Source organism: Ammospiza caudacuta, chromosome 1 (genome assembly GCF_027887145.1).
Source record: "Ammospiza caudacuta isolate bAmmCau1 chromosome 1, bAmmCau1.pri, whole genome shotgun sequence".
NCBI lineage: Eukaryota > Metazoa > Chordata > Aves > Passeriformes > Passerellidae > Ammospiza > Ammospiza caudacuta.
Genome location: NC_080593.1, coordinates 5,954,752 through 5,981,367, shown reverse-complemented (window position 1 = coordinate 5,981,367; position 26,616 = coordinate 5,954,752). Strand labels below are relative to the sequence as shown.

Genomic DNA, 26,616 nt, shown 5'->3' with positions numbered 1-26,616 from the left:
CTAGCACAGATGGGAGAGATGCTGTTTGTTCTTTGGAGACCTTCTAGCAAGCCTAACAAAATAGGTACCAATTATTATATTTTGTTTACTGCAGCAGAATCCACTAAGCTGCAAAGAAAAACTGCTCAGGAAGGGGATTTCATTGCACTAAGTGTTAGATCTAAGTTAGAGATCTGCAGTAATAGGTCAGTAATGTAGTCAGTCTCTCTGGAGAATTATTTCCTTCCTTGGAAGTGTATTTTCCAGTCCTTTGTACCCTTTCATCCCAGGGCAAAGTCTACTAAGAGAGAGTATTCCTGCAAAAAGCAATTTACATGATCTCTTAGTTTCTATATTCCCTTCCCTATTCTTTCAGCTATTTGTGCTTGGATAAGAAGCTTATCTCCTCCCAGCCCAGTTTCCCTTTATCCTGCAGTCAATCTCATAATCCCATTCTTCTGATATCTTAGTTTCTCGCTGTCAAAATGATCATGATCACACAAGATTGGCAAGAGGTCCCTGTGGCCTGGGGCAAGTGAGGGAGAGCACAGGTTGGACATCATCAACCTCCTTCATTTTTCTTGCCCATTTTTCTTTTACTTTCAGCCAGGAAAGCACATGGAAATGGGGATATGAATTTCCTGCCTTGCAGACACACAACTTCCCATGTGGAAAGCGTTTGAACCCACGAGCAGCTGCAGGTGGGAGGGTTGTGGGGCACTGTAGTACCACTGCAATACCAATTCTTCCAACAGGAATGTTTTCTCATCAACTCTGTATTAGCCTCTTAGGTGAAATAACTGGTTTATCTGTTAAAATAGAAGAAAATGAATTTTAATAACTGCTCAGCAAATACAGCCTATTTCATAAGTAAAATCTCTGAACTACTTCATGATGGCAATGAGAGTGGATGTTCTCCTTAGGAAAGAAAAAATGTAATATGGTAAGAATAATTATTTCGTATGCAAAAAGTGGCTGTAATTTCAGAGATTTCATGTGAATGATTTCTATTTACCCAGGAAAAGGAGAGAACAATGCTTTATTTTACCACTGGCCTATGAAGAATAAGTAGGGAGGCTGACACAGCTTCAGCTATCTTCAGGAATGGGGCGAGTTGAGGGTGTTTCCCCTACCCTGAATGTTTCTGTGATATTTACAATAAAGCTGGGGGTTTTACTGACAATTCTTCTTTTCAGGAACTGAACTTTATGTTTCCCTGCAGTTTTCATGTGTCTGGTGCAGCTGTTTGAGCAGTGCAGGGCAGAGAAGTGATGCTGGATGGCAGCTGCCCTCACCTGTGTTTGATGGGTGGGGAATGATCACCCAATTTCTCACTTCAGGGTTTAAAGGGGTATCTGTAATTAACGGGGCAGATTCCTCAGTCCTGTTCTTGTCACTTTGCACAGGAGGGACCAACCTCTGCCTCTCCTCATCCCCAGGTCCTGCAGCACCCCACAGGCTGGAAGAGCGAGGGGCCTGTGTCCTTGTCACTTGAAACACAGTCCTGGAAACATCAATCTGAGGCAACCTGTGGCACTTCTTACCACAACCTGGTGGCTGCCTCATGTTTCCAAGACTTTTTTATTTGTTATTCACCTACATGCATATTCACCACTGTGCAGACAAATTTTACCACTCCAAATCTGGTCAAGAGCAATTGAATTTGGATTTCTTTTGTAGCTGATGACTTTCAGCATTATTTTTTCTCTAAGTATGTTCCTTAGAAGTATTAGAAGATGAGTCTTTGGAAACCAAGTGTTTTCTTGAAATTTCTGAAATTCCTAGTCTCCAAATGTTACATGTGAGGAGGAAGAGAGGGTGAGTGGAGTCAGATAAATTCTTCCCACTATTGGAGGCACAGCATAAAAACAAACATGTTCCTGCAGGTTTTTCATCAGATATCAAAACAACATTAATTCACCAGAGTAGCAAGGGCTCCACCAGAGCTGCTGTGGACTTCTCAAAGCACTGTCTAGACAGACAAAACGTGCTGTGAGAGAAGTCCAGTTGAAAACTTCTCCCAGCAAAACCAGCTGTGTTTGTGATGTTAAAGGCTCAAGGTACCCCAAAAACATCAGGGAAACCATGGAAAGTTTATTGTTTGCAAACCAAGAGACAATTACCCTTCTGCTAAGTCAACAAAAAGTGTTTGGCTGTCCTGCTGAGGGGGATGTCAGGACAATCAGAGAGCAAGACAGACTGCACAGTCTGAGGAGTCTTTGCTGTTGCTGCTCCCTGCAAGGAGTGATGATCAATGACAAACACCTGCACTACCCTGGAATATTTTCACTGTCTGCATGCAAACAACAGCTGCTCTACCAATTATACAATGAAAAAACCCTCTAATTTTGGATGCTTAAGATCTGCAGTTTCTACCTGAAGACCAAACCTAACCCTAGGGGGCTCATGTGGAGGACACTGCCCAGTCCAGGCAGAGTGGGATCCATGGAATCATCCTTCTACAACTCAGATCCTACACCTCCACAGAGCCTCATCCTCTTACAATTCAGATCCTACACCTCCACAGAGAGGGGGACACTCAGTTGTGACCAAGGAACTGTGCTAAGTTTTGCCCTCAGTCATCTCAGGGCCATCGTGTCCCTTGGGCAGTCAGGACTGGAGATTAAGAGAAAAAGGAAATTCTCATTCACACATGGCAGAAAATAGTTGGGAAAGGTAAGAGCCACAGAGAACCAAAAGGATAAAATTCCCACATGGAAACAGAGTAAAATTGAAAGAAAACCAGTGATAATGGGCACAGTAATGGCTCCCTGTGGCCAATATATTGCAACAAAGAAAATTCAGCATGAGGGTAGACCCAGAGACTCGAAAATTAAATCAGAGTCAAGAAATAATTATCTTCCCTCCACTTTTTTTTTTTTATTTAAGGGAGAACATGGTTTTCTTTAAAAATGTTACTTTCTAATCAATTTCCCAGGTTTAATATTTTAATTTGGGTTCCCTCACAAAATCACACTTTCCTATAAAAAAATAGGAAATGTGAAGAGGGTATAGAAATGTGAAAGGGATACCTCTACAGTGAATTTGGGAGGTGTAAGGAGGTTCTGATTTTGTGCATTTTCCAAGTGCAGATTCCTGGAAGGGCAGAGCAAAGTGACAGAGCTGCCTGCCAGCCAGGGGGTTTTCTTTCAGAAGAGCTCCAAAATAGGTTTCTACCAGTAATTTTGCACAGTATGAAATCTGCCTTCACAGCACATGGCTGGGCTTGTGGCTTTCTCAGATTTCTCTTGGAGAAGCCCCACGACTCAGAAGTGGGACAAAACCCCACATTTCATTAAAGAAACAGGATTTAGCAGCAGTGGGGCCAGTTACATCTCCAATATGAAAGCCATGTCCTGCAAGGTGGGAGGTGCTAACAAACACTGCTGTCCTAAAAAATGACCCATTTCATCTGCTTGGGTTCCAGAGTGTCCTCAATGGGCAGCCCATCCCCTTGGGTCTCTGGCTCAGCTGTGGCTAATTCTGCATTTCTTAATGCTTCCAAAATTCCCATGGAGATGTCATGTTAAAATTACTGCAATTACAAGAGAGCTGGAGAGGGACTTGGGACAAGGGCATGGAGTGATAGGACAAGGGATAATGGCTTAAAACTGAAAAGGGAGAGATTTAGATTAGATATAAGAACAAAATTTTACACTGTGAGGGTGGTGAGGCACTGGAAGAGGTTTCCCAGAGAAGTTGTGACTGTTCCATCCTTGGAAGTGTTCAAGGACAGGTTGGAAGGAGCTTGGAGCAGCCTGGGATAGTGAAGGCATCCCTGCCATGGTAGGGGGATTGGAATGAGATGAGCTTTAAGGTCCCTTCCAACATAACCCACTCTTTGATTCTAGGACAATGAAGGCCAGAACTGACCAAAATGGAAGAAAATACATTTCAGGTAGAAGATAATTAAAGGAACAGCAGATTTGGTTCATATTCAATTAGAACTAATTTAAATATAATTCTGGCTAAGAATGATCCAAACAAAACAGAAAAGAAAATAATAACACATGAATCTGGAGTCAAGGAAATAGAACAAAAGGGGCTTAAAGAAAGAAGCAGCAGCAAAGAAACAAAAATAGTAAGAGAGATGAAAAATCAATAGGTTTGGTTCTCCTTTCCCTTGTATTGTTTGCAATAATATAAAATTGATGAAATAGATCTATATCTATTGGAGATTCTCCTCAGTAAGTGTGGGTCAGTCAGTTTATTGAATTTAGAGAAGTTTAACACAGTAAGACACAGATGAGTGGAATTTCAGAAAGATGAAGAAATGTGGAATGGTAGCAGGAGACCAAAGGCAGGAGACCAAAGGGAGGACCCCTTTGCAAGAATTTCTTACTGTTCAATAAGACCCCAAAAGGCAGGAAGTTTGCATCTGATCCTGTGTACTACATTTATTTTCCAAATGCATTATTCAGCATTTTTCCTTGGGAAGCCACAAACTGTATTGCCACACATGTGCTGGGTGGAGAATCCAGATATGAATGTGCACTGTACATGAAAAGATAAATTCCAGTGTCTCCTAAATATCACACACCTGCTAAGAAGGTTAAGTCTGTCATGACTCACTGCTTGTTTCACATATTCTTTTTAACAAGATATTTCTAGAGGCAACTGTAAGAATGAACAGCTCACTGCTTATTTTTGGTGACGGAAAAAATAATATTTGTAACAGGGTTTTTTTTTAAAGTGTAAGATGTTTAGGAGTAGTGAATAATGTATTAATTTTGTACCACCTGGTCTATTTTAGCATTAAAACCTTTCCTTTCCCTGAGCACATGTTAGGAATAATCCTGTTGTCGTTACCCTTTCAGTGACATCCAGACAAGTTGCACTGTGACATTAATAAAAAGAGACACATATTTAGTTGTACCTACCTTTGCACACTCCTGCCCTATTAAATTTGACTCAGTGCCTTCTAGATTTTAATAACTACCCAGCCATTAGCAAGAGCTTAACCACTGACAAGCCCTTACTTACACTACTGATCAAGGACACATGTAGTACCAAAAGTGGGCAGGTTTACCTTACTCATGCCAACTGCACCAACAGGGCTGCACTTTTCCAAATAATAACTTAGCTCCCCTTTGACCCCCTGGAATAAAACCAAATCTCAGCAAGGAATCCACTAGGATCTTCACAAGTAAAATATCTATGAGAACATAAAACATACATATGGTGTGTCTTATTAAAAACATTCCATCTCGTCATATATAGTAGTTCATATATAAAGTCAAATGCTTAAACAATATTTTTAGGGAAATATCTTTGATTTGGAAACACAATCAGAATAAAAGGTATGAGGATGGTTTCCAAGGGGTTGGGTCAATTGAATTAATGTATTACCATTCTTCTTCCTTCATATTTCCAAGACACCTCACACCCATAAATGTTAATGGAAGAAATGGAAAATAGTTCTGTGTTGTCTTATATACATGCCTATGGAAGAGTACTAGCATTGTTAACAGATTTTATTTCTCTCTGATATATCCCAGTGACTCATTTATAGATCAAGAAGCAATATTTATAATTCTACTGATAAAAATCTGCACCAAATGCCAAAACCTGTCACAGTCCACTAATGAATCTGCTTTGGATTATTGCTTTGGGAATTCCTTATGTCACCAACAAATTAAAAAAAAAAAAAAGCTTTAGTCCACTTTTTGTTTTTAGCCTTCTTTGAGCTTCATCAGAAGCAAAAGCTCACTCCTCTTCTGTATGCCAGCTCCTACTGGGATTTGAGCTAGCTGTGTTTTCAAATATCTACCTTTCTGTGGATGAATATTGCAGGGAAAAAATTGCCAGATTTTAGTATGTATTCAACACAAATACCATGTAATACCTTGAAAACACACTTGTCCCCCTAAGATGCCAGCTCAGATTTAGTCACCAAGTGCCAAGACTCAACTCTTCAGAAGAAACAACTGAGCCTGTAGCAGATACAGATTCTCATAAATCTGAAGTGACAGAAAGAAGCAGATTACTTTTTAGAAGAAGGTTTTGAAAGTAGTCACTCCTCCTATTTATTTTCAGGTGTATTTCCCTCACATATCTGGGGGAAGCAGCCCTAAACCTCCAAGATTTGAATAGACTCCACCCAATCTACCATAGAATGGCATTTTGGAAACCCAGCAGTCTTTGATGGCTCATCATAAATACAGTGAGATTGATTTCCCCAGACTTTTTAGCACCAGCATCTGGTGTTACACATGGGGGTGGGATATATCCACCCAATAAAATAAATTATAGTTATTTATGTGGGTACTAATAAATCATACAGGTTTTAAAGCCAGTTTATTGAATTTAAAGAAGTTTTACACAGTAAGACACAGATGAGTGGAGTTTCAGAAAGATGAAGAGATGTGGAATGGTAGCAGTTATTTTGTCAGGCAAAAGCTTTGTATTTCAAGTAACCCACAAGAGGATGGAGCTTTCCATCTCTTCTAGGAGCCATCACAGGCAACTGGAATGATTGATGGTTGGTGTCAGGATTTATTTTTTTGAAGCATCAGATGATGCCATCTGTTTCTGGTGGACATTTCTTTAACCCTGAGGGTGTTTAATACTTAAGCAGACATAGCCAGATGCTTGCCCAAAAAGCATCGACTACCTGAGAGCTCTGCTTCCCAGGCGCTTCTCAAGAAAGGCTGGATAACGGGGAATACAAATAGCTGAAATTGCTTTGGGACACACAGGTAGCTGGCATGGAAATGATGGAGGGAGAAGCTGGGAATGTGCTGGGGTTTATCTGTTTCCCTTGGAGGTTTGAGCTCTGCAGCATCACACCAAATATTCCCTCTGCCAAATGAGTAGGAGCCAGAAGGACAGCAACGACATGCTGACAGTTGTTCTGACACCACTTTCTCTGTATCCCCAGCTGAGCTTATTGATGGATTCTGGGCTGCTCTCCTGCAGAGCCACATGTGACTCGGCAAAGGGAACTCACCTCCCTTACATAAGCGCCCGAGCTGACGAGACAGACTCAAACGACACTTCCACTCCTCACTAATGATCCCTTGGGCTCCCTGGCTTCTTGTGGACCCTCAAACCCTCCTTGTTGCCAGTATTTCCCAGCTCTCATTATGGCTCCTGCAGCTTTCTGATCAATCCTCCTCCTCCCTGGCGCCCCACGTGCCCCCCGCTCGCTGCTTTGCGGATTTTGTCTGTCCTGACGATGACTGCTCCTGACGTGCCTATTCCTGCCTGTTTATCTGCTGGCCCTCTCAGCTGATGTAACCAAAACACAAATGCACATTTCCAGAATGTTGGGAGCTGCTGAAAGAGCAGCTGAGGTGAACAGCAGCATCCAGGACGTGAGCAATGGGGTGCAGAGAGAGGGGAGGGAAGGGAGTGCCAGTGTGAGACTTGGGACAACCTGAACTCTCTTCAAATCTCCTGTGGCTTCCCTGCTCCTTGCAAAAAGCTGTTTTTCCACAGGTTTCACATAGTTTCAACTTATCCCGTCTTCCTTCCATTGTGCAAGAAGTAAAACCAATAGACCCCAAGGAGCGTGTGTGTTTAGAGGCAGAAGCACAACATGTAAAGCTTGAGGACACTGCAGACCTCTACTGTGATTCAAAAATTAAAAATCTTAACCCTAAATGTTGTAATTTTGGCTGTCATACCTTCTTGCCAAACCTGCTTTAATTTCCAGCAAGCAGATCTAACCTAGTTAGGTTTGCAATTAGAAGGCACACAATATTTTATAACTGCATTTCATTTATATTAATAATTAGATTCAATACAAATACTTCATATTCCTCCAAGGAGATTAACCTTTATTCACACAGTGGATGTCTTCAGTGGCCCCCATGAGTAAGTCATGTTTGTCATTAAATGCAAAAATAATTACTTGATTCAGGGCAGCAAGTCTTGCTGGAGCCCTTGAGTTAAACATTTCTCTAGGGATAGACAGTAAAACCCACAAAAATGGGGCTTTGGTATTCTATATTTGTATATAACTTGAAAAGAAAATAAGGAGATAGCTGGAAAAGTGCTATACTATGTCATCAGAGTTCCATTTGCATTCATTTATTCACAAAGGTTGTCTGAATTAAAGAGGCCTTGTACTTTTTGGGGTAAAACAACCCTTCATCACCCTTTAAAAAGTTTTATAGTCTTGAAATTCCCTGGTTTAATGCTTCCTGTCTTTTAAAAGCATTGGGGTTTTGATGTATCTTCCCTCAGTGACAGCCCTATCATGTCAGGCAGAAATACAAATCTCCATCTGAAGACCACCATCCTAATATGCTTTGGTTGTCTGAGCTCCTGAAATGTAAAATTGTAATCCATTTTTACCCAGGCCTGTAAGATGCTATTTTGCTATTACTTCTGGTTTTACCACAAGGGATAATGATAGTTCTCTGTACCCATTTCATTTAAACAAAGAGAAAATCTGACATTACCATAAGCCTCTTTCAAGCCCAGACGTGATCTGCTGAGAAATTTGCAGTGATGGAGAAGCATCAGCATTGAGTGAGACAGGACTTTATGGATACTCCTACACTAATAAATTAAATGTGTTCAGGGATATTTTCTGGCACTGAGGGCAAATGCAAAAGAACACCTCAATCTATGTTATTAAACTTCTTCATACTCTGCACTGATCACAATATTCCAGCTGGGATAGACCTGTGCAGCTCCCAGCCAGCTGATGGAGTCCCAAAGGGAATCATCAGTTCTCCTTCACAGTTCTCCTTCTTCTACCACTTCTCCTTCACAGGTGGCCACATAGACTCAGTCTTATGTTCTTCAGTTAGAGATTGTGGTGCTCAATTAGTGACACTCAGTAATTAATTCTAGAAAAGGGTTTATACAGAAACAAAGCCCCTGTGTTGAAGACCATGCAATCCAAATACCAGCCCTGTCTCACACATTTAAGCACTACACATTACAGCTGCATCTTTTGTGGGTTTTTTTATCTGTTTTCTTCACTCTAAACGTTGAAATAAAGGCAACTTTGGCAAACAAAACAAACAAAAAAAAAGTATTAGATAAACACAAGGGACCCAGTGACACCTTATATTGCTTAGGGTCTGTTATTTAGGAAAGTTATTCAGGACAGAGAATTGATGTGAATTTCTTCTCATATATTAAGCTTCACATAAAGCTGCAGCCATTTCTCCAAATCTCTCTCTTGAACATCTGTCAGGCCAGAATCTATGCTTAATGACCCTTCATCTTTCTTGCCTTTCTCCTCCTTCTAGGCCATTATTCCCATCCAGGTTGCATTGGTGGTGCTCAGGACAATGTTCAGACATGGTCAGATTCTTGTAAAAGAACAGGATGAAGTGGACGCACCGAGTTTTGCATTGCTCCCATTCATAGAATCATCTCCTGCTTTGGATTGGAAGGGACCTTAAAAATCACCTATTTTCAACCCCTCTGCCATGGGCACCGAACCTTCCACTAGACCAGGCTGCTCAAAACCCTGTGACTTGATTTTTCTTTCTTGCCCAGCTGCAGAACTGTGTGTCTGTCAGAACAGCTCTGGTAAGGCATTTTATCAACAGATTTTGTCTGTTCAAGAGGGAAATGGTGGTGAATGACTCCTAATGAGGCTCTGTTGGTGTCTGACCAGTTTGAAAATCCTGATTTTAACCTGATGGAGGTTTAGTGGGACTTTCCCAGAACACCTCCTCAAGGATCCGTTCCTACGTGGAATTGTAGAAAAGGCACATAGGCAGGCAGGCACAAACCTCTTCCACCTAAGAATGTGACATTTCCATATTTCTGTCTGTCTCATGGGCCAAATTATAACAGAAAAAACATCCATAAATGTTTCCTGAGATGTGGAAGCAGAAGAGAAAGACAGGTTTCAGGCTCATTTGACAGAGAAAAGTTTCCACTGAGTTTAACCAAAGTGGTCACTTAAAATCTCATCCAAACCCTGCTGAGCAGTTCTGCTGCCAGGCACTGAAATTACCATAGGAAAAAACAGGACCAGAAGGTCCTCTTGGATCAACATATCAAGCCACATGGGGATTTCTACAGCTGTTTGCTTCCCAGGATGGCAGGGACAAAAATAGGTAATTTTAGGGGCTATTTAGCCAGAAAAATTTCGATTTTTTTGGGTTGTAAGACATTTTATGACTTCACAGACCCCATTAGCCAGATCTGACTATAAAGGCACCTCCATGAAATTATTTCAGATGCAGATGTTCACAGTGACTGATCCATATACTCTCAAACAATTTCTGCTGGTAAGCTACTGGATCATAACATAAATATTTAAACAGGGCTGAGTGCATGACCTTACACTTTGTATTTCATAATTCCATGCATCATGCATTAATTCAATAATAAAGGTTATGCAATCCTTTCTACAGGGTAGTGTGATACCCTAGAAATTGGTGGTGCTTTCTACCTTAGTGTTCTCAAAAAATGTCATCAATATTTTCCTGAGTGAATGGACAGCAGGGAAAAAAAAAAGAGAAAGGCTGGGACTGATCCTAAAGGAGGAATTCCATTCTGATATTCTGCTTTTAAGGAAAATTCTTAAGGTATCAGTTTTGTGGTTACAGTCCATGTATGTTTACGTGTTTGTGACTCCAGCAATGCAAGATCCACCAGGGAAATGCAGCAGTGATTTGCCAGCTTGTGGTGGGTTGGGGAACAGGGCTGGATGTGCCATGGATGAAGTGGGATGTGTGAATGGGACAGAGGTGACACAACAGCAGCCCAGAACTCAGCCCTGAGGGCCAGTTACTGCACTGCAGCTCTGTGGATTGAACACCAAGGGATGCTTTTGGGCTCATGCAGCCCAGCAGCGAGTGCATTTCAGGCTGTCCCTCCCTTGGTGGCACCTCAGGAGGGGCTGGCAGGATCCATCCTTCATCCTGGTGGCCACCAGAGGGTAAAAGTGTGGCTTGGCCAGCGTGTCACACACACCCAGTGAGCCTGGGAGGTTGTCCTGCTCATGATGAAGGTTCACTTTTATTCATGCACGTTTTTAGCAGACATATGCCACAGACATATTTTCTGAAAAATCCTTTCGCTAGGATTTTTCTCCTGAGAAGCTGAGAGGCCTCAGAAGCGAAATGTAAACAATAATTATCTGATTGCTTGGAATGTAGTCTGAAGGGTCCTTGCCAACAGGTGCATCTTTGATTGGTTCCATGTGGATTGTTTCTACTTAATGACCAACCACAGGTCCAGCTGTGTCAGGACTCTGCTCAGTCACAAGATTTTATTATTCATTCTTTGTTAGCCTTCTGATGTCTCCTTTCTCTTCTCTTCAGTATACTCCTAATATATCATTTGCTTTTAATATAACGTATATCATAAAATAATAAATCAACCTTCTGAAACATGGAGGCGAGATTCTCATCTCTTCCCTCATCCTGGGGACCCTCAAACACCACCACAGCACCCAGCACACACAGCTGTGCCCCAAGAAGTGGCTGGTGTCACATTGACTCTGGCCAGAGCAGGGGGCACCAGGACCTGCCTCCTGTCCCTAATTCTCCTTCATCATCTCAATAATTGCTGTCTTGGTGACTTTCTTTGCCTACCTCAGTAACATAAATATACATTAAAAACACGTGAAGCCCTTTTGAAAACTTAACAAAAAGCGTAATTATTCACTTAGCTATTTCAGAAGCTCTCTTACAAATGAGGAAAAAATTCTTATGATCTGTCTGGTTTGGCTTTACCTTCTAAAGCAGCCTCAATGACTCTAAAATGCCACCTGGCAGTAGCAGCACAGCTTTATTGTGCAAAAGGCAGTTACACTGCACATAGTTTTCCAACTATATTGTAAAGTTTAGTTCCTTGAAGATGATTCACTTACCAGCTGACCAGCCTTAAATATAGTCTCATGTGGCATTGCACACAAATTGTCCCAGACATTTTCAGGATATATGAATACTATTCAAAGTCTAAGGATATACTAAAATTCCTTTCAACAACTGGACTGCTTTATAACACAATGTTGCCCAGGGCACTTACTGAATTTCCTGGCTTTCCTTTCACCATTCTTTTGAATTTTCATGTTAGTGAGGCTGCAATCCAATCACTGAATATACCACAGAATTGCAGTGGCTGTAACAATTTCAGCACCAGTTTTCAGACTTTACAGGAGTTCAGGTGCAAGTTTGCTCCATAATCCTCAGCCTTGCAGTTGGGAAAGCAACCCCAGACATCACCATAAGGCAGATGTGACAGGTAAAACTATTTAATTTAGATGCATGTACAGATATGCTACACCAAGATTTTCTCCATGCCTCCAGGTACAATGGAAGAATTTAGAGTCCAAATGAGAGAAAGCCTCAGGAAAATATTCTTTATCAGAACTGACTCCTGAAACTCAGAGGAGGAAAAAGGATCTCAGCAAGTTTTTCCTTGCTGGCACAGGTGGCAATGGAGTTACAGGTTAAAGTTTTTGCACATGAGTATTTTTATTTGAAAGGGCTCATGGTGCTTTTAAGCTAACAGAACTTTTGTGCCTGATGATGTTATGAGAGTGAGTTGGTGACTTCAATCCACTCACACTGAAGAAAGCAACAATTTTTCTGATGCCAGAGGTGTAAGATGACCTCCTCTCTACCTGCTAATCAACGTCATGAAATCTCCATGTTGGCACTGAATGAGTCTCATGATTCATAAACTGCTGTTATTTTGCTTATAAATGATTTCCTTCTTTTTTTTTCTATGAGAAAGCCAAACACAAGAATTATTCCTCTTTATCAGTCTTGGCCACATCCTTACAGAACTGTTGGCTGAAAAGAGTAAAGCTAGCAATTTTCTCTTCCAGTTGACCAATAACTTCAGCTTCTCCATGCAGACAGAGTTTTTCAATATCTGGTTTTACATCTGGGACAGTCTTTCTTTTTTTTTGAGCACTGAAGGTTAAATATACGTAGATAATGTTAATGCAGTCTCTGCTGAGACAGATTTCATACTTAGCAGAACTTGTGCACATTAATGAGTGTTAATATCTAAGGGTATCAGATGTTGCTAATTCACATCTTTTAATAAGCTATTAATATTTCAAATGTTAACATTTTCCCCAGAATTTAACACATATTATTTCCAGCTTTCATCATCACACACAGAACACATTGCTTAGTGGCAGGGGGAAATTAACTTTCTAGATCTCAGGCTAAACTCTCCTAAAAGATATGATAAATAATGTTTTTTCCTAAATAAAGTAATATTCTTCCCCTGCTCCTCTAATCAAATTTAATTTTAAAAAATCATAGAAATTGTAAGTCATAGAAAAAAATGTAAATAATTTCTCACTTTATGAGTAATTAAAGTTTAGTCTTTTGACTTTTATTGTAAAAAACCTTCAAAAATATACTTTGCTCTTGCAATCAACATTTTCATGTGGAAATAACTGTTAAAATTTAAGTTAATGTGAGCAACGCAACACACTTTGCTTTTCTACAATCTCTTTCAAGAACTTTTCTACCCCAGCAGCCAATTACCAAAACATTGGGTACTTAAAAGCAAAACAACGACTAAAAGCAATTGGTAGCAAAAAAAAAATCTTTTTTTTTTTTTTTTTTTTTTTTAAAGCAGCATCTACTATTAAATAACTCACTACATAAACAGTAAGGCCATTAGAGCCACAATGTCAAAGATGCTCTGTAAGCTGAACAGGCAAAACATTTCCTCAAAGACTGAAAGCCAGCAAAGCGCTCCTTAAGATGTCAACAGGGAAATATAATTCAGTCTTAATAGGTTCAGAGCTTGTGTAAGCCATGCTTATGGGATAGTCTATTAAAAAACCAGCAAGTGAGCCAGTGACATTACTGTAAACAAAACCTGGAGCTTCCTAAAACATGCAGGCTAAAGACATTCAAAATTCCTCTCAAAGACACTGCTGTGGTATGGTTTGTGTGTTCTAGGCCAGAAGTGAAGGGAAATATAAATATGAATATATAAAAGTGAGAGGAAAAATAAATATTCCAAAACAGGAATAGGTGAGGTGATACTCACACCTGTACAGAAAAGAGATGAGGAAAGCCTTCAGCCCCATGAACAGCATAAAATATAAAATCACTGTGATCAACTCATGTGCCTTTCTTCTAGTAAAACATCTGCTCTTCTGGAAAAAACCCAGAAAGTTCTCATTTCCAACTAGACAACTAGTAATGCAGCTTTGGGATAGGAGCAAATCTGTCTTGGTGACAACCTGGTTCATTGAATTGAAATTGTAGAGCAACGTGATATTTGCCATTTCTGGATTAAAAAACGGTACATTTGCACATGCCCAACAGGAAAGGAAGAAAAAAGTAACCAAAACATCTTGAGAACTCACCACCAGGTTTCCTATCACCATGACCAACAAGAAGACGAGAAGGCACAGTGGCTGCCCAGCTACTTCCATGCAGTCCCACATGGTCTCGATCCACTCTCCACACAAAATTCGGAAGATGATGAGGAACGAGTGGAAGAAATCATTCATGTGCCACCGTGGCAGGTTGCCAGTGGTGCTTATCTTCTTCACATTGTCCAGGTAGCTCTTCCCAAAAAGCTGCATCCCTACCACGGCAAAGATGAAGACGATGATGGCCAGCACGAGGGTGAGGTTACCCAGGGCACCCACTGAGTTTCCAATGATTTTAATGAGCGTGTTTAAGGTCGGCCAGGACTTTGCCAACTTGAAGACTCTCAGCTGTGAACAGAACATAAACAACAGTGTCAGCTCACAGGAGCATCAGCCATTTCAGCCAATGAATTATTCAGGTGAGTAAAACGTGAAAGATGTTAAATGCCGCAGTGCGTGTGGTACAAGGTGATTTTAGCCATACTTCCTGTTAACCTCATTACTTCTATTAATAAAACATCACTTGGGCTTCTCAGATGAGAATTAAGCTTTCCTGAGCTATGCCCTGCCCTGTTAGATAGACATGGTTTCAATGGCACATTCCCCCACTGGTGGGGAAAGGATGGAAGAATGACATCTCTTTCTTAGTATTTCCTTTTGTGCTGCTTTTCCTCCTCAAAATAAACATCCTGGCAGGCATCTGGAGGGAGGGATTTCAGGCTTGGTCCCACAATGAGAGAAGGAATTCCTCTGTGCTTCAGCGCAAGTCTCAGTCAGATGTTAATAGCTGTTAGCTCCCAGGGTGAAAATCACCTCTGTGCCGAGGATCCCGCGGTCTGTGCACAGCCCACAGCCCACTTAAGACCTATTTTAGGGGTGTAAATGGTGCCTAGCCCTTGTGCTGTGTTTTCAGCTGAAGGTCTAAATTAAGCCCTACTGAAGCAGGATTGCTCCAAAAAACCTGGAGGGAGACACTTAGGACAGTGATGGAAAATTTACGTTTTTGAGCAATGCAGAGAATTTTGGGTGGAAAAAAAATCATTTTCTTCCGGTAAATGTAACCATAAGGGCTTGTTTTCCTGATCTTAAAAATTATGAAGCCATATCATGGCCAGAATAATTAGCATGGACATCCTGGTACATGAAGTGCAACACAAATGTCAGGCTGGCAAGGAAAGTACTTTTCTGTTCCAGAATGTTGCCAGTCTCTCATTAATAGAACACCACTGTCCCCTGCTTAACAAAGGAGCTGACAGCTCAGGAGTTCCCGTGAAAGACAGATGCTGTGTTATGCTGATCAGTTCTAGAAAAAAAAGAAATCCCTCTCTGAATAATTCAAAGACATTTTCTTTTGACAACATCTAAAAGAACAGTGGCATGTTTATAACATAATTTAGGAATAACAGCTCCTAAAACAACAAGTTATCAGCTCTTGCATTTCTTGGACTATCAATTTTCTACTGTCTGTGCTAACAGGTGCACAGGTATAAAATGGCAGATCTTTATTACAAATTGGAATTCAAATATTTTAAGTGTGCTACAAGTACCTGGCACAGCTAGAAGGAATCAAATTATGTTCTCATTTACCCTGATGTAAATCTGGAACAATTCCATTTATCCCACAGTAATTAGTGTCACATACTGTTCACCAGCTTGCAGCAATTATAGGCAGATACATTTTAAAAAAATATGTTGCATTCATGTCAGAGTTTATATGTAATTAAAAAAGATGGTTAAGAACAAAATAAGACCATTACCAGTCGAAAGGAGCGTAAAACAGACAGGTTTCCCATGCTAGACAAACCCAGTTCCATCAGGCTTAGAATAACAATTATGCTGTCAAAAATATTCCAGCCCTGTTGGAAATAGTAGTAGGGGTCAAGGGCAATTACTTTGAAGATCATTTCTGCTGTAAAAATCCCAGTGAAGACCTGCAGAAAGAAAATATGAAGTCAAATTAACCTTTTAAGCACAACTCCTTGGTTGTGGAGTTTCCACTCTCACAAGTAAACCCATCAGAAATTCACACACATTCAAACAAAATCTTGCTTTTTTGTGGCTGACTCTTTATCTCTATTACAATTTTGTCTAGTCTTTTCACAATAATATCTGATACTGCTGTAAAATTGTAATGACATCTGACTTCAGGATCTGGATTGGAACATACATTTCTATCTCCTATCATCTGAATAATCACAGTGGTAAACAGAAAAAAAGGGAGAAAAAAAGGTGTAAAGGTGTCTTTTATAAAGGTTAAATCTATATATTCAGTGGAGAAAGCTAAGTGAATGGAGAGTGTTGTGGGCTATTTGTGTTGCAGTGTATCTCGTGTATAATCCCTTTTTATTTTGTTCTTATTATCAATAGAAGGGCAATGCATGCCTCCAGTTATTCTGAGGTTATTGCTGGCAGCAGAGATGATTAGAAACTCTAATTCGAGTCTTGGTGGGTTTGGTTTTTGTTGTTTTTTTTTTTTACAAATAGTCACAGCAATTTTCTTCTCATTGCATCTTGGGAACACATTGGTTATTTATGACACAGTTCAAATGTCATATGTTGGAGCTTCTAATTGGAACATTTTTCTTTAAAACAACATATAAATATACCTATGAGGCAGAGGGAGCAGGGAAAGGAAGGCTGCTGACAGCAAATTCACTTTTAATAGATTCCTGTGAAGCATCCCAGAGAATCAGATTTTGTACTTTTGCATGTCCTGCCTAAGTAATGTTTTAAATGCATAGTGCAATGCTACAATCAACTTAAAATGACAAAATGTGGGCACCAAGTTTGTCATATAATGTTTTATTTTAATGTCACATCGTAGTACAAGCTGCCCAGAGCTTTGTGTTTCTGGAAAATTCTGGAATTTCTGAAATAGAAATAGATACATTTGCAGAAATTGATATCTTTAAAATTAAAATACATGGTTTTCTGTAAAACAATCAACAGTAATGCACTTTGTTGGTCAAAATAGAGGGGGAAATCCAGAGGTCATGTATCACTAATATACAGTCAAGGAGACATGTTTTTCTTCCAAGAAATTGAATATTTGCAACATTAACCCAGGAAAACTGACCAACTCTGAGCAACAGAGATGAGACACCCACTAAGATGTGAAAGGGAAGGAGTAAAATCATACCATTATGATATTAAAAAATAAAAATAAATTATCATAGCCTGAATTTGAGGAGTGCTTGGCTTTGCTCTGTAATTCTTCAGGAATTAATTGTTCCAAGTGGCCATTTTACACAATTCATTATGGAAAATCTTCTGTTTCCCCTCAGGAAAATGATATCTTGGATTGCAGCAATAGAGCAACTTCCCATCACCACCTCATACCAAGAACACAACAAACAACCTGTCTCACATTTCTAATTAGCAAAGAACTTGTGAGTCACAGGGGTTAGAGATACCAAAGATTCCCACCATAATGCTCAAATTTTTCCTGGGACAGAGAGCAAGACAAAAGTGGATGTCTGTGAAATTCTATCCAGGGGACTGCCTTAAAAACCTACTAGACCACGCCGCACACATTATGCAACCCTCTTGCTGAGAAAATGACTCAGGAGGATCACTTTCTTTGCCTGAATCATTTTAATCAATAGCCTTCTGAGAAGGAAATGTCACAGCAAGGCAGCAAAATGTCTGAGCCTTCCTGGAGGCATCAGGAATTGCGTGTGTGTGTGTTTTATGTACCAGCCACAAATTCCACACAGCACCTGCACAAGGGGCTGGGTGCTTCTTGTGGTAAAGGCTGGAGAGAAAACAAGCAGCTTAACATCCCACTGGTGCTAAATATGACACTGCTGATGTGGAGCACTTTGTCTTAAAAAAAAAAAACACAAAACAAACAGAAAACCCTTTTATCTGTCGTTTCAGCCATTTAGGCTTTAATGTTGCATAATGGTGCCTCAGCTTCTAAAGGAAAAGAGAAATGGAGGGAGTTCTTGCTCTCTCCACTCATTTTTTTAGTGGTGGCACAGTGTGGGTGGATGAACTCTGTACACGTGCTCGGCTGGCCTTGTGATCACGTTTGAAAATGTTCATTCCTGTAAGGGATGAGCTAAAGGGGCCTGGAAGATGCTGAATGAAGGAGATGGAAAATCCCAGCAGGAGAGCCCCAGTGACTGGCAGATCCAGAGGAAGCAAATCCATATTCCATTTTTTACTCTTTCATTTCTCTCAGAAACATTTGCTCAGAGTAAAAAAAGGAAAAAAAAAAAAAAGGCAAAAAAAAGAGCCAAAGACCTGCCCTGTTTAATATTTCCCCTGTTTAATGCTAGCATAATCACTCAAAGAGGGTTAGATGTAACGGGAAGACAGCCAGCCAGCCAGTGTGGGGGCAGAGGGGGGGCTGCCAGTCTGCAGCTCAGGGGATGCAGCCACCTGGCAGCCTGCCCTGGAGCTGGGACTCCCTTCCCTTTCACAGGGAATTGCAAAAAATGTCAGTTTTCATTACAAATGACTTTGCAAAATCTTCCACGAAATGGAGTTACCTTTCCCTGACCTGCTCTGCTCACAATTAATCCAGTTATGCCGGGGTTTTGTAAAGCTGGTGAGGGTGAGCTGAGGCAGGCTGGGCTCTCACAGACCCAGGCTGGGATCTCAGGAGAAGGGGAGCCCCGAGCAATCAGCCTGCTACAAAAGATGCAGGCAGGCTCTTTTGCTTACTTTACACTTCAGCACAAGGAAGAGAAATAGCTCTAGGCAGTGCTAAGAAACACACAGTGAGATTTTTCTTCCCTTTTTTTTTTTCCGTCAAAATTTGGCAAAATTTGCTTTGTAAAATTTCACTCTCTGGAAAAGGAAAAATCAAAAAAATAAAATTAAAAAAAAAAAAAAAAAAAAAAAAAGGTGTCTCTCTGCAAAATTCCCCTGTTTGCAAAAATCCCTGTCTCTCCTGAGTGTCTAATTTCCTGATGGCACCTGGCACAGCCCTGCTCAGCCCTGGCAGGTCTACAGGAGCTGTGCTGGCAGGAGGGGAGCCAAGGGCTAAAGTTTCACTGCCTGTGGTCTGCAAAGGGGGAGGCTGATCTGCCAAAAGCAGAGTGAGGAGCAGGCACCTTGACTATCCCAAGTGCCAGAGAGGGAAGTGGAGGCTTTGCCACCTGCTCTGATGGACGCAAAGGAATTTTTTCAAGTCATCTTAGAAGGCCACAAATTGTTGAGCAGCAAGAAGGAATGTTGGCTGCAAAGTGCAGCTGGGTACTGTCCTGTAAGATGATTTCCAAGCTGTCCTTATCTACTGCTTTCTGCAGAGGGCAGGAGCATGGCTTTGGAGCAAGAGAGACCCAAACAGGTTTCTGCTTAGCACAACAACAGAGGGAGATTTGCCAAGACACATCAGCTGAAAAGCTGGAGACAGGTCCCACAGCCTAGGGGGAATAACCTCAACCCATGGAAGGCCAGAGCTGGAAATAACAAGGACCAGGGTAAAGAAAAAAATCTATATGTTATATCCCATATTCTAGGACTGATACAAAAGGCCTGGTTATTACAACTACCTACCCAAATGTGCCAAAATGAGAAACTTCTCACTAAAGGCAGGTCCCACACCTGCAGTGTCTCTGTGTGCTCCCACTGTGGTCAATGGCTACTGCAGTCACAGCCCTACAGGCCACTGCTCACCTTATCCAAAAGTAAATGTCACTACACCATCACATTAAAGGGGATTGAAACTATTCATCACTTTCCACTGACTTTAAAGAGACAAACTGGCACAGGCTCCTACACTGTAAATACCTAAAATTAGGTGACATTAATCCAGCTTTGAGATACTGCAGCCTCTGTTTTTACAGAAATAAAGGGCTTTTTAACCTCTGCTGTGAGCTCTTCAAATGCAAACTTAGCAGCATCCACCTTCCAGATTCCTCAGAGCACTTTTGTTCCTGTAGGATATCTCTGCTGCTGCCACTACATTTTAGGGGCAATCCCACCATGCCATAGCTAGGTGGCTGTGCCTTTTCTAATTCAGACTCTTCTACAATTAAAAGGATTCTAAACATTAAGTTTGAAAGCAGTAACACATAGCAACTTTTAAACATAACTCAGAGAAAGATGAATAAAGAAAAAGACTCCATTTTGTTGTAACTGCAGAGTTTTAGTGGCTACCTGGGTCACAAATTGTATCTCATTGCCCTTGGAAAGGCTTTTCTGCTGTCCCTGCAGCTGGATTGTGGACTGTCCCTCTGCTTTTCTTGGGACAAGTGTGGTCTCTGCTTGCTTTGTATCTCTACACCCACCTGCTCTGGTTTGCACATTAAATTTTCCCTCAAAGCACTGGCTGCGCTTTGCTCCCTGTCCCCTCTGCCCCGGGGATTTCATATGACCCAGCTCATGTAGAAGATGCACAACAACGCCTTCCAGCATAGATATCAACCCATGATCAAACACAACTCCACTTCCCTCCAAGATCTTGCCTTGCTTTTTTTCTTTATGTTTCTGTTTTAACATAAAAGTCACTATTAGTCACCAAGAACTTCTGCCTTATGGGTGCTTTGCCAGAAAACCTGAATAAAGCTCATTAACCTTTCTCTTATCTCATTTCCTTAAACAGATATCTATCAGGAAGAGCCCAAAACCATGGCTTTAATCGTTACTAATAACATCAGAATATGTTAGCTTGATAAAAATAGACATTTTTTCCTCATTCAGTTCTCTTCAGAAGGAGAGACTTGCTTGACAAAGGCAAAGCAATGCTGGCAGTTATCAAAGTGGGACATTCCCATGGCCAAAACTTTAAAAAAGCAGGAAATTTCACCCCTCAGGTGGCACTTCAAGCTCAGGCTGACTTACCAAATTGCCAATGTAGAGCATGTGCTCAAACTCCTTGGTCATCTTGTAGTGCTCCAGGGCCATGAAGAGCGTGTTCAGCACAATGCACAGGGTGATGGTGAGGTCAGTGAAAGGGTCCATGACCACAAACTTGACAAATTTCTTGATTAAAAGCCAGAGTGGGCAGCAATCCCAAATGAGGAATTTAACAGCAAAGTGGTTCCAGCAGGGAGGACATTTCTGGTGCGATTCCTCAAGCTCTAAGTCACAAGCAGCAAAGTCACAGTCAATTCACACTGAGTTATACGACAAGAGAACTCTTAAAGTTACTCATTACACAGAGGAAGGCCCACAAATTACCCCAAACTTTTTTCAAAGATAAAAATATTCCTGTCCTAACAGGCTGGCAAATTACACACTTTGGGGTTTTATCCAGTTGACCTGCACTTAGCAGACAGTGACCTGTTTTGAAAGCAAAAACCTTTTAAAAGTGTCACAGGCAAAAAGTGAGAATCACACTAAATATGTGAAGTCTGGTATTATATATAGGCTTGGATTCTTACTCTGTTTTCCATTTTGCCAATTTCAAATGGATAAGAACACACTGTCTTCATTTAGCTTAGATTGGAATATCTAATTTTCATTCCCTGCTCACATTTTCAAAGTACCTTAAGTAATACCTTTAAAAGCAGATAAGAGATGAAAGAGCTTAAATCCAATATTTAAAGCTTATTTAAGTACTTGAGAACGAGACTATCACAGTAGTTGTCAACAGAGTTTCTGTCCTTGATGTGCAATCCAAAACAGCATTCAATATCTGATTTTTCTGAAAAGCCCACTGACAAAATCAGGGAGCACATAAGCCAGTTTCAAAATGCTACTAAAAATGTGCTTTTTAAAGGTGCTCTTAAAATATTGCCTGTAACACCACTTTTACATGCTCATTTTACCTATGCACACAAGAACGGAAATAGCTTCATAAGTTGTGTTAAATGCTGAAAAAAAGAAAAGTCCAAAAAAGAGACAGTTAATGGCTAAATGACAATGATCAGCAGAATTGCTTAATGCCTTCCTTTTCTGATTCCTTTATGGGCATGGAATGCTGTATTATGGTTTTAGTCTATATAATTAGAAGCTGCACTGATAACAGGAAAACTTCAGCCAAGGCTGTTATTTCAATCAGTTCATAAACAGCCTCCTCTCCCAAGGCAGGAAGCATTTGGGACAAGGGGAAATGGCCCCAAGCTGTGCCAGGGGAGCTTCAGATTGGATATTGGGAAAAAAACCTCTTTACTGAAAGAGGGGTTAAGCACAGATGGAGTCACCAACCCTGGAAATGTTCAAAAACTGAGTGGACGTGGCATTTTGCAATATGGTTTGGTGGCATGGGAATATTCAGTCAAAGGTTGGATTTGCTGATCTTGGGTAATTTTTCCTCAGATTGTCTGATTCTTTATCCACTCTTCTTCAAAGGACAACAGAACTGTGCTATTAGGTATCTTCCATAAAGCTTTCAAAATGCCCTCCCTATGGTGTCCTACCTGCACAGATTTTGCACACACATCTACACTGCTCTGAGATCTTTGGGAAATCAAATTGCTCCCAAGAAATTACTCTTTCCAGCCTCCAAAGAGAGGGGTTACAGGTAAACCCTAAAATTATTTGAGAACCATGGATTTCAATTATTATTTTTTTTTTAATTTGCCTCTGAAAGTAATAAGAGGTTTAGGGCAGTCAATTCCTTAAGGATCTAATTTTCCAGGTAAATCTAGACCATATTCTTCACAACGTAACCCCTTTAAGTCCAGGTTTTTGCTAAAAGATTTTGTTTCACCCCCTTCAGCCTCATCCACATGTTATTTCTCTGTCCTTTTGCCACGTTTTGTGCTCCTAGACCTTCTGGGTGAGCTGGTCCTGCTTGCTGGTCTATCTGAAAACCAATCACACAAAGTGCAGGAACACAGGGAAGGAGGAGGGTATGACTGTTGTCTTTTGGCAGTGATGTGGCATTAAAATGGTTTAAACCAATTAATAATCCACATCCTTTCCCAGTAAATACGATATTTGGAAAACACAGAATATTTAATTTTTTTCTAATATCTGCAAAAGAAAAAGTAAAATTAGCCTCTGTTTCTTCTGCTACTGTTAAAAATGATCAGAAAAATACAACCAGCATTGTGATGGTTTTCCTCTTATTTTTAAATTTAAACAGAAATAGGTCCTTTCTTGTCTGCAAGGCTTTGTAATGTCTGGAAAAAACAGACAGTTGTTGACTGCCCAAGAGCGAAGAGCAGACACCAAATAAGTAAAGGGGAAGGGATTTCTGCTCTGGCTGTTTCAAGGTTTGGCACAAATCTTACAGCCATGAATATGGTTAAATCCTGTCATACATTTTATTCTGATCTGACATTCCCTGTTAATAAGTATTCAATTTCAATGACTAATCAAAGTCTGGGAGTTAGGAAATGTTTAATAAGGATTCTTCTACATAGAATCATAGAATCATTTAGGTTGGAAAAGACATTTAAGATTCCAGCTGTTATCCCTTGACTGCCAAGTTCACCACTAAAGCACATTCCTGAGTGCCATGTCCTCTGAGTTATCCTAGACTGGATATCCTAGACTTCTCTATCTCTGTGGTATAAAGGAATAGAAAAATACCATTAAATAAACAAGAACTCCAGAAGTCCAAACCTTTTAGGCACTCTTAACACATTACAAAGAACAAATCAGTCACAAAGCTAATTGCTAAAAACCCCACAGAAAACAAATAAAACCTTTGCAGAGTACATTAAACACTGGAATACACCAAAGCAATTATTTCCCTATTTAGAACACAGCTCTTTATTCATTAAAACACAAATATATCTTCTGGCCACAATACTGCTGAATATAATCATGGGGAGAGTAAAAAAGTGAGGATGAGGAAGGGCTTTGAGGTTTCACACTGGGCAATGTCCAGGTCCTGTCTGTGAGTCCCTGTCCATCAGTCACACAGAGAATTAGGCTGCAGGAGAATCCACAATTTCCCTTGCTGCTGTGCTCTTGGCTGACATTTTCTGTGCTCTTTGGTGCTACCTCCTCTCTCATCCCTGTTTGTGTAGGAGACATGAGAAATTGTAGGAAACCCTTTCATGCTACAAGTCAAAAGATTGAGAATGTGGAGGTCTTGCTCTGAGTTGTCCTTTTGTCAATAAATTTGCAAGAGGAACATGCAAAGTTCCTGCCTGTGGAAACCCAGAGGAGGAGAATTCTCCTGCAGCTCATGAGAAGAGCAGTGGAAAAAATGGTTGAGAAATATTTCTGTGGTTGAAGCATCCTTTGAGCATCCTCAAAGGATGTGGTGGGACTCCAACACACACCACAGTGCAGTGTCCCTGTTGTGAGAGACTTAGAGACTCTGAGACTTTCCTCCCTGACAATCTGGAGGTTCTGCACGTGCCAGACTTTCCATCAGCCCCAGAGAGATGAGGCAGCAGCACATGTACAGTCAGTCACCCAAAACCAGGCTGGTGCTCTGCTACCCTTCACTCCAGCGAGCCCTGTGCCCATCTAACACCACGACAGCACAAAATCTTAAATCTTACAGCTCCAATTCTGATTGTATGGCATTTTCTCTGTATTTTTACAGGTCCATTGGTAAAATAAGGGTTGTGCTGCCACTGTTATAGGGGTTGAAATAACAACCCTTAGTGCCTTCTTTCAAAACCATATTAGGGCATTTTGTGTCACTTTTTTCCTGCCTTTTAACACAGAGATAATTTTGAGCTGGGAAACTGAGGATGTCTCTTACCTTCCAGGGCACTGGTGATGATGCTGACAGCACTCACTGCCCTCTGCCTCTGAAAGGGCTCCTCTGAGTGGTCCACTGAGGGCCGGTGGGGCATTAAAAGCTGTTTCTTGCTCGCCTCGTCCGAGGGGGAGGTCTGTTCAAAGGAACACACTGGATCAGCGCAGTAAATCCAAGGCAGACACTTGGGTAAAAATTTCAAAACTCCCTAAGCATTAATTTTGTCATCTGAGGAGTTTAAAGCTCACTGATTTTGTGTTAAAGGCCTGCTGGTGGGGCATAGTTTTGAAAATGGCACTTTGAGCAATTTTGGAGAATTTGTTCTGCCCTTCACCTTCATGTAAGCTGTGGGTGAAAATAAAGGAAGGCTTGCCATGCCAGAGGAATAGCAGTGCTGCTTTCCCATCCTCTTTGCTTGTGAAAGAAGGCCTGCTTAATTACATTAATTAATCCATTATTTCTGAAATGTGTTAAGTATTTAATTATACAGCTAGAAAAGGAAAAGGGCATGGGTAACAGCTCTGTTGCAGACCTCTGATATCATACCAAGCAAAATGACTCCCCAACACATGTTTTTCCTTGTTCTGAAACACTGCCAAATCTCAGGAACATATTGTCATTGTGGTGATCTTTGGTGTTACGGATTCTGAAGCTCCATAATTAGGGGAGAGATTTAGCTTTCTTTTTCTCAGGAAAAAATAAATAACCTAACCCTTGTTCTCATGTTTCTCAAGGAAAAGAATAAAAAAAAAATCCCAAAGAAATCAAATACCAGAAAAACAGAACTCCCAAACTGTCTTTGTTTAATGTCTCATTTTAAATTAGTTTTATGCTTGTTGTAGGCTTGGGTTTCTGAAGTCAGACAGAAATACAGTATAGCTGAAGACACACACTGCATGAAACACTTCATATTGTCAGCTCACAGGAGCAAGATGTTAAGGCTTTTATTATTACAAGCTCTCAATTCATATAGAGAACAAATCCCACTTGGTTTACTCCTCCAGATTTCACACAGGTGGAAAGAAAAGTGGTTGAGGTGCAAGAACCTGGGAAAGCCAGGTTTAACATCATTCTCTGCCACAGACCTCCTGGTTGAAACCCTCAGTTTCCCAAAATAAATGTTTAACAGCCCCTGCCCTGGTCCTCAATCATCCAGACATTGTGTAACAAGACAGGTGTAGATGGATATATCCTGATGGCTCTTGTGTTATAGCTCAGGGAAACAGGAAATGAGAATAAATCCCTGCAAAGATGAGAAACTCTGGTTCATTAAGATGTCGTAGTAGCTGCTTTGGTTTCTCCATGAGAAGTGAGCTACAGGAATTAGATTCAGCCTTCTGGATCTTCTCATCACTTGGGTCTGAAATGGCCCTGAGCCCCCTGATCAGCATCTGGGTGCCAACTGAGTTGTGCCAAAAGCTGCAGCTCCACAGCTCTGCTGTTTGTGCCCAGGGACCCAGGACCTCTCCTTTTCACCATTTCTCTACCAAAAACACTCTTCAAGAGAGGCAATTCCACGAGAAAAGCAAGAAACAAAGGTGCTGAAGCTCTATGAGCTGTCTTTCTGGACTGTGACCTCCTCAGGGCAGGGCATACCCCCAGCAAAGGGCAAAGATGTTTGGCCATGATTGACAATGACAATGATAACCAGGATGCTGGTCCCAGGTCACTTCAAGCACTGCAGTTAAAAACAACAATCACTGCGAGGCCAGAGAAGAGTAAAGACTTTGAAAGCAAGAACTTAAAACATTAGCTGGGCCAGAAAAGCAGTGGTGCTCCAAAATGGCCTTTACTT

The 26,616-nt window shown here is 40.9% G+C and overlaps 1 protein-coding gene across 4 annotated transcripts in view; it reads right to left on the bottom strand.

The window, feature by feature from the left end:
* LOC131556924 (sodium channel protein type 5 subunit alpha-like) overlaps positions 1-26,616 on the bottom strand; it is a 178,515-nt gene that overhangs the window by 85,642 nt on the left and 66,257 nt on the right. For all 4 annotated transcript variants that reach the window (XM_058803871.1, XM_058803862.1, XM_058803879.1 and 1 more), the window contains exons 12-15: positions 24,825-24,957; positions 21,053-21,291; positions 16,015-16,188; positions 14,249-14,605 (exon numbers count right to left, since the gene is read on the bottom strand). In XM_058803871.1, coding sequence (XP_058659854.1) covers positions 14,249-14,605; positions 16,015-16,188; positions 21,053-21,291; positions 24,825-24,957 — 903 coding nt within the window. The remainder of the gene's footprint in view (positions 1-14,248; positions 14,606-16,014; positions 16,189-21,052; positions 21,292-24,824; positions 24,958-26,616) is intronic.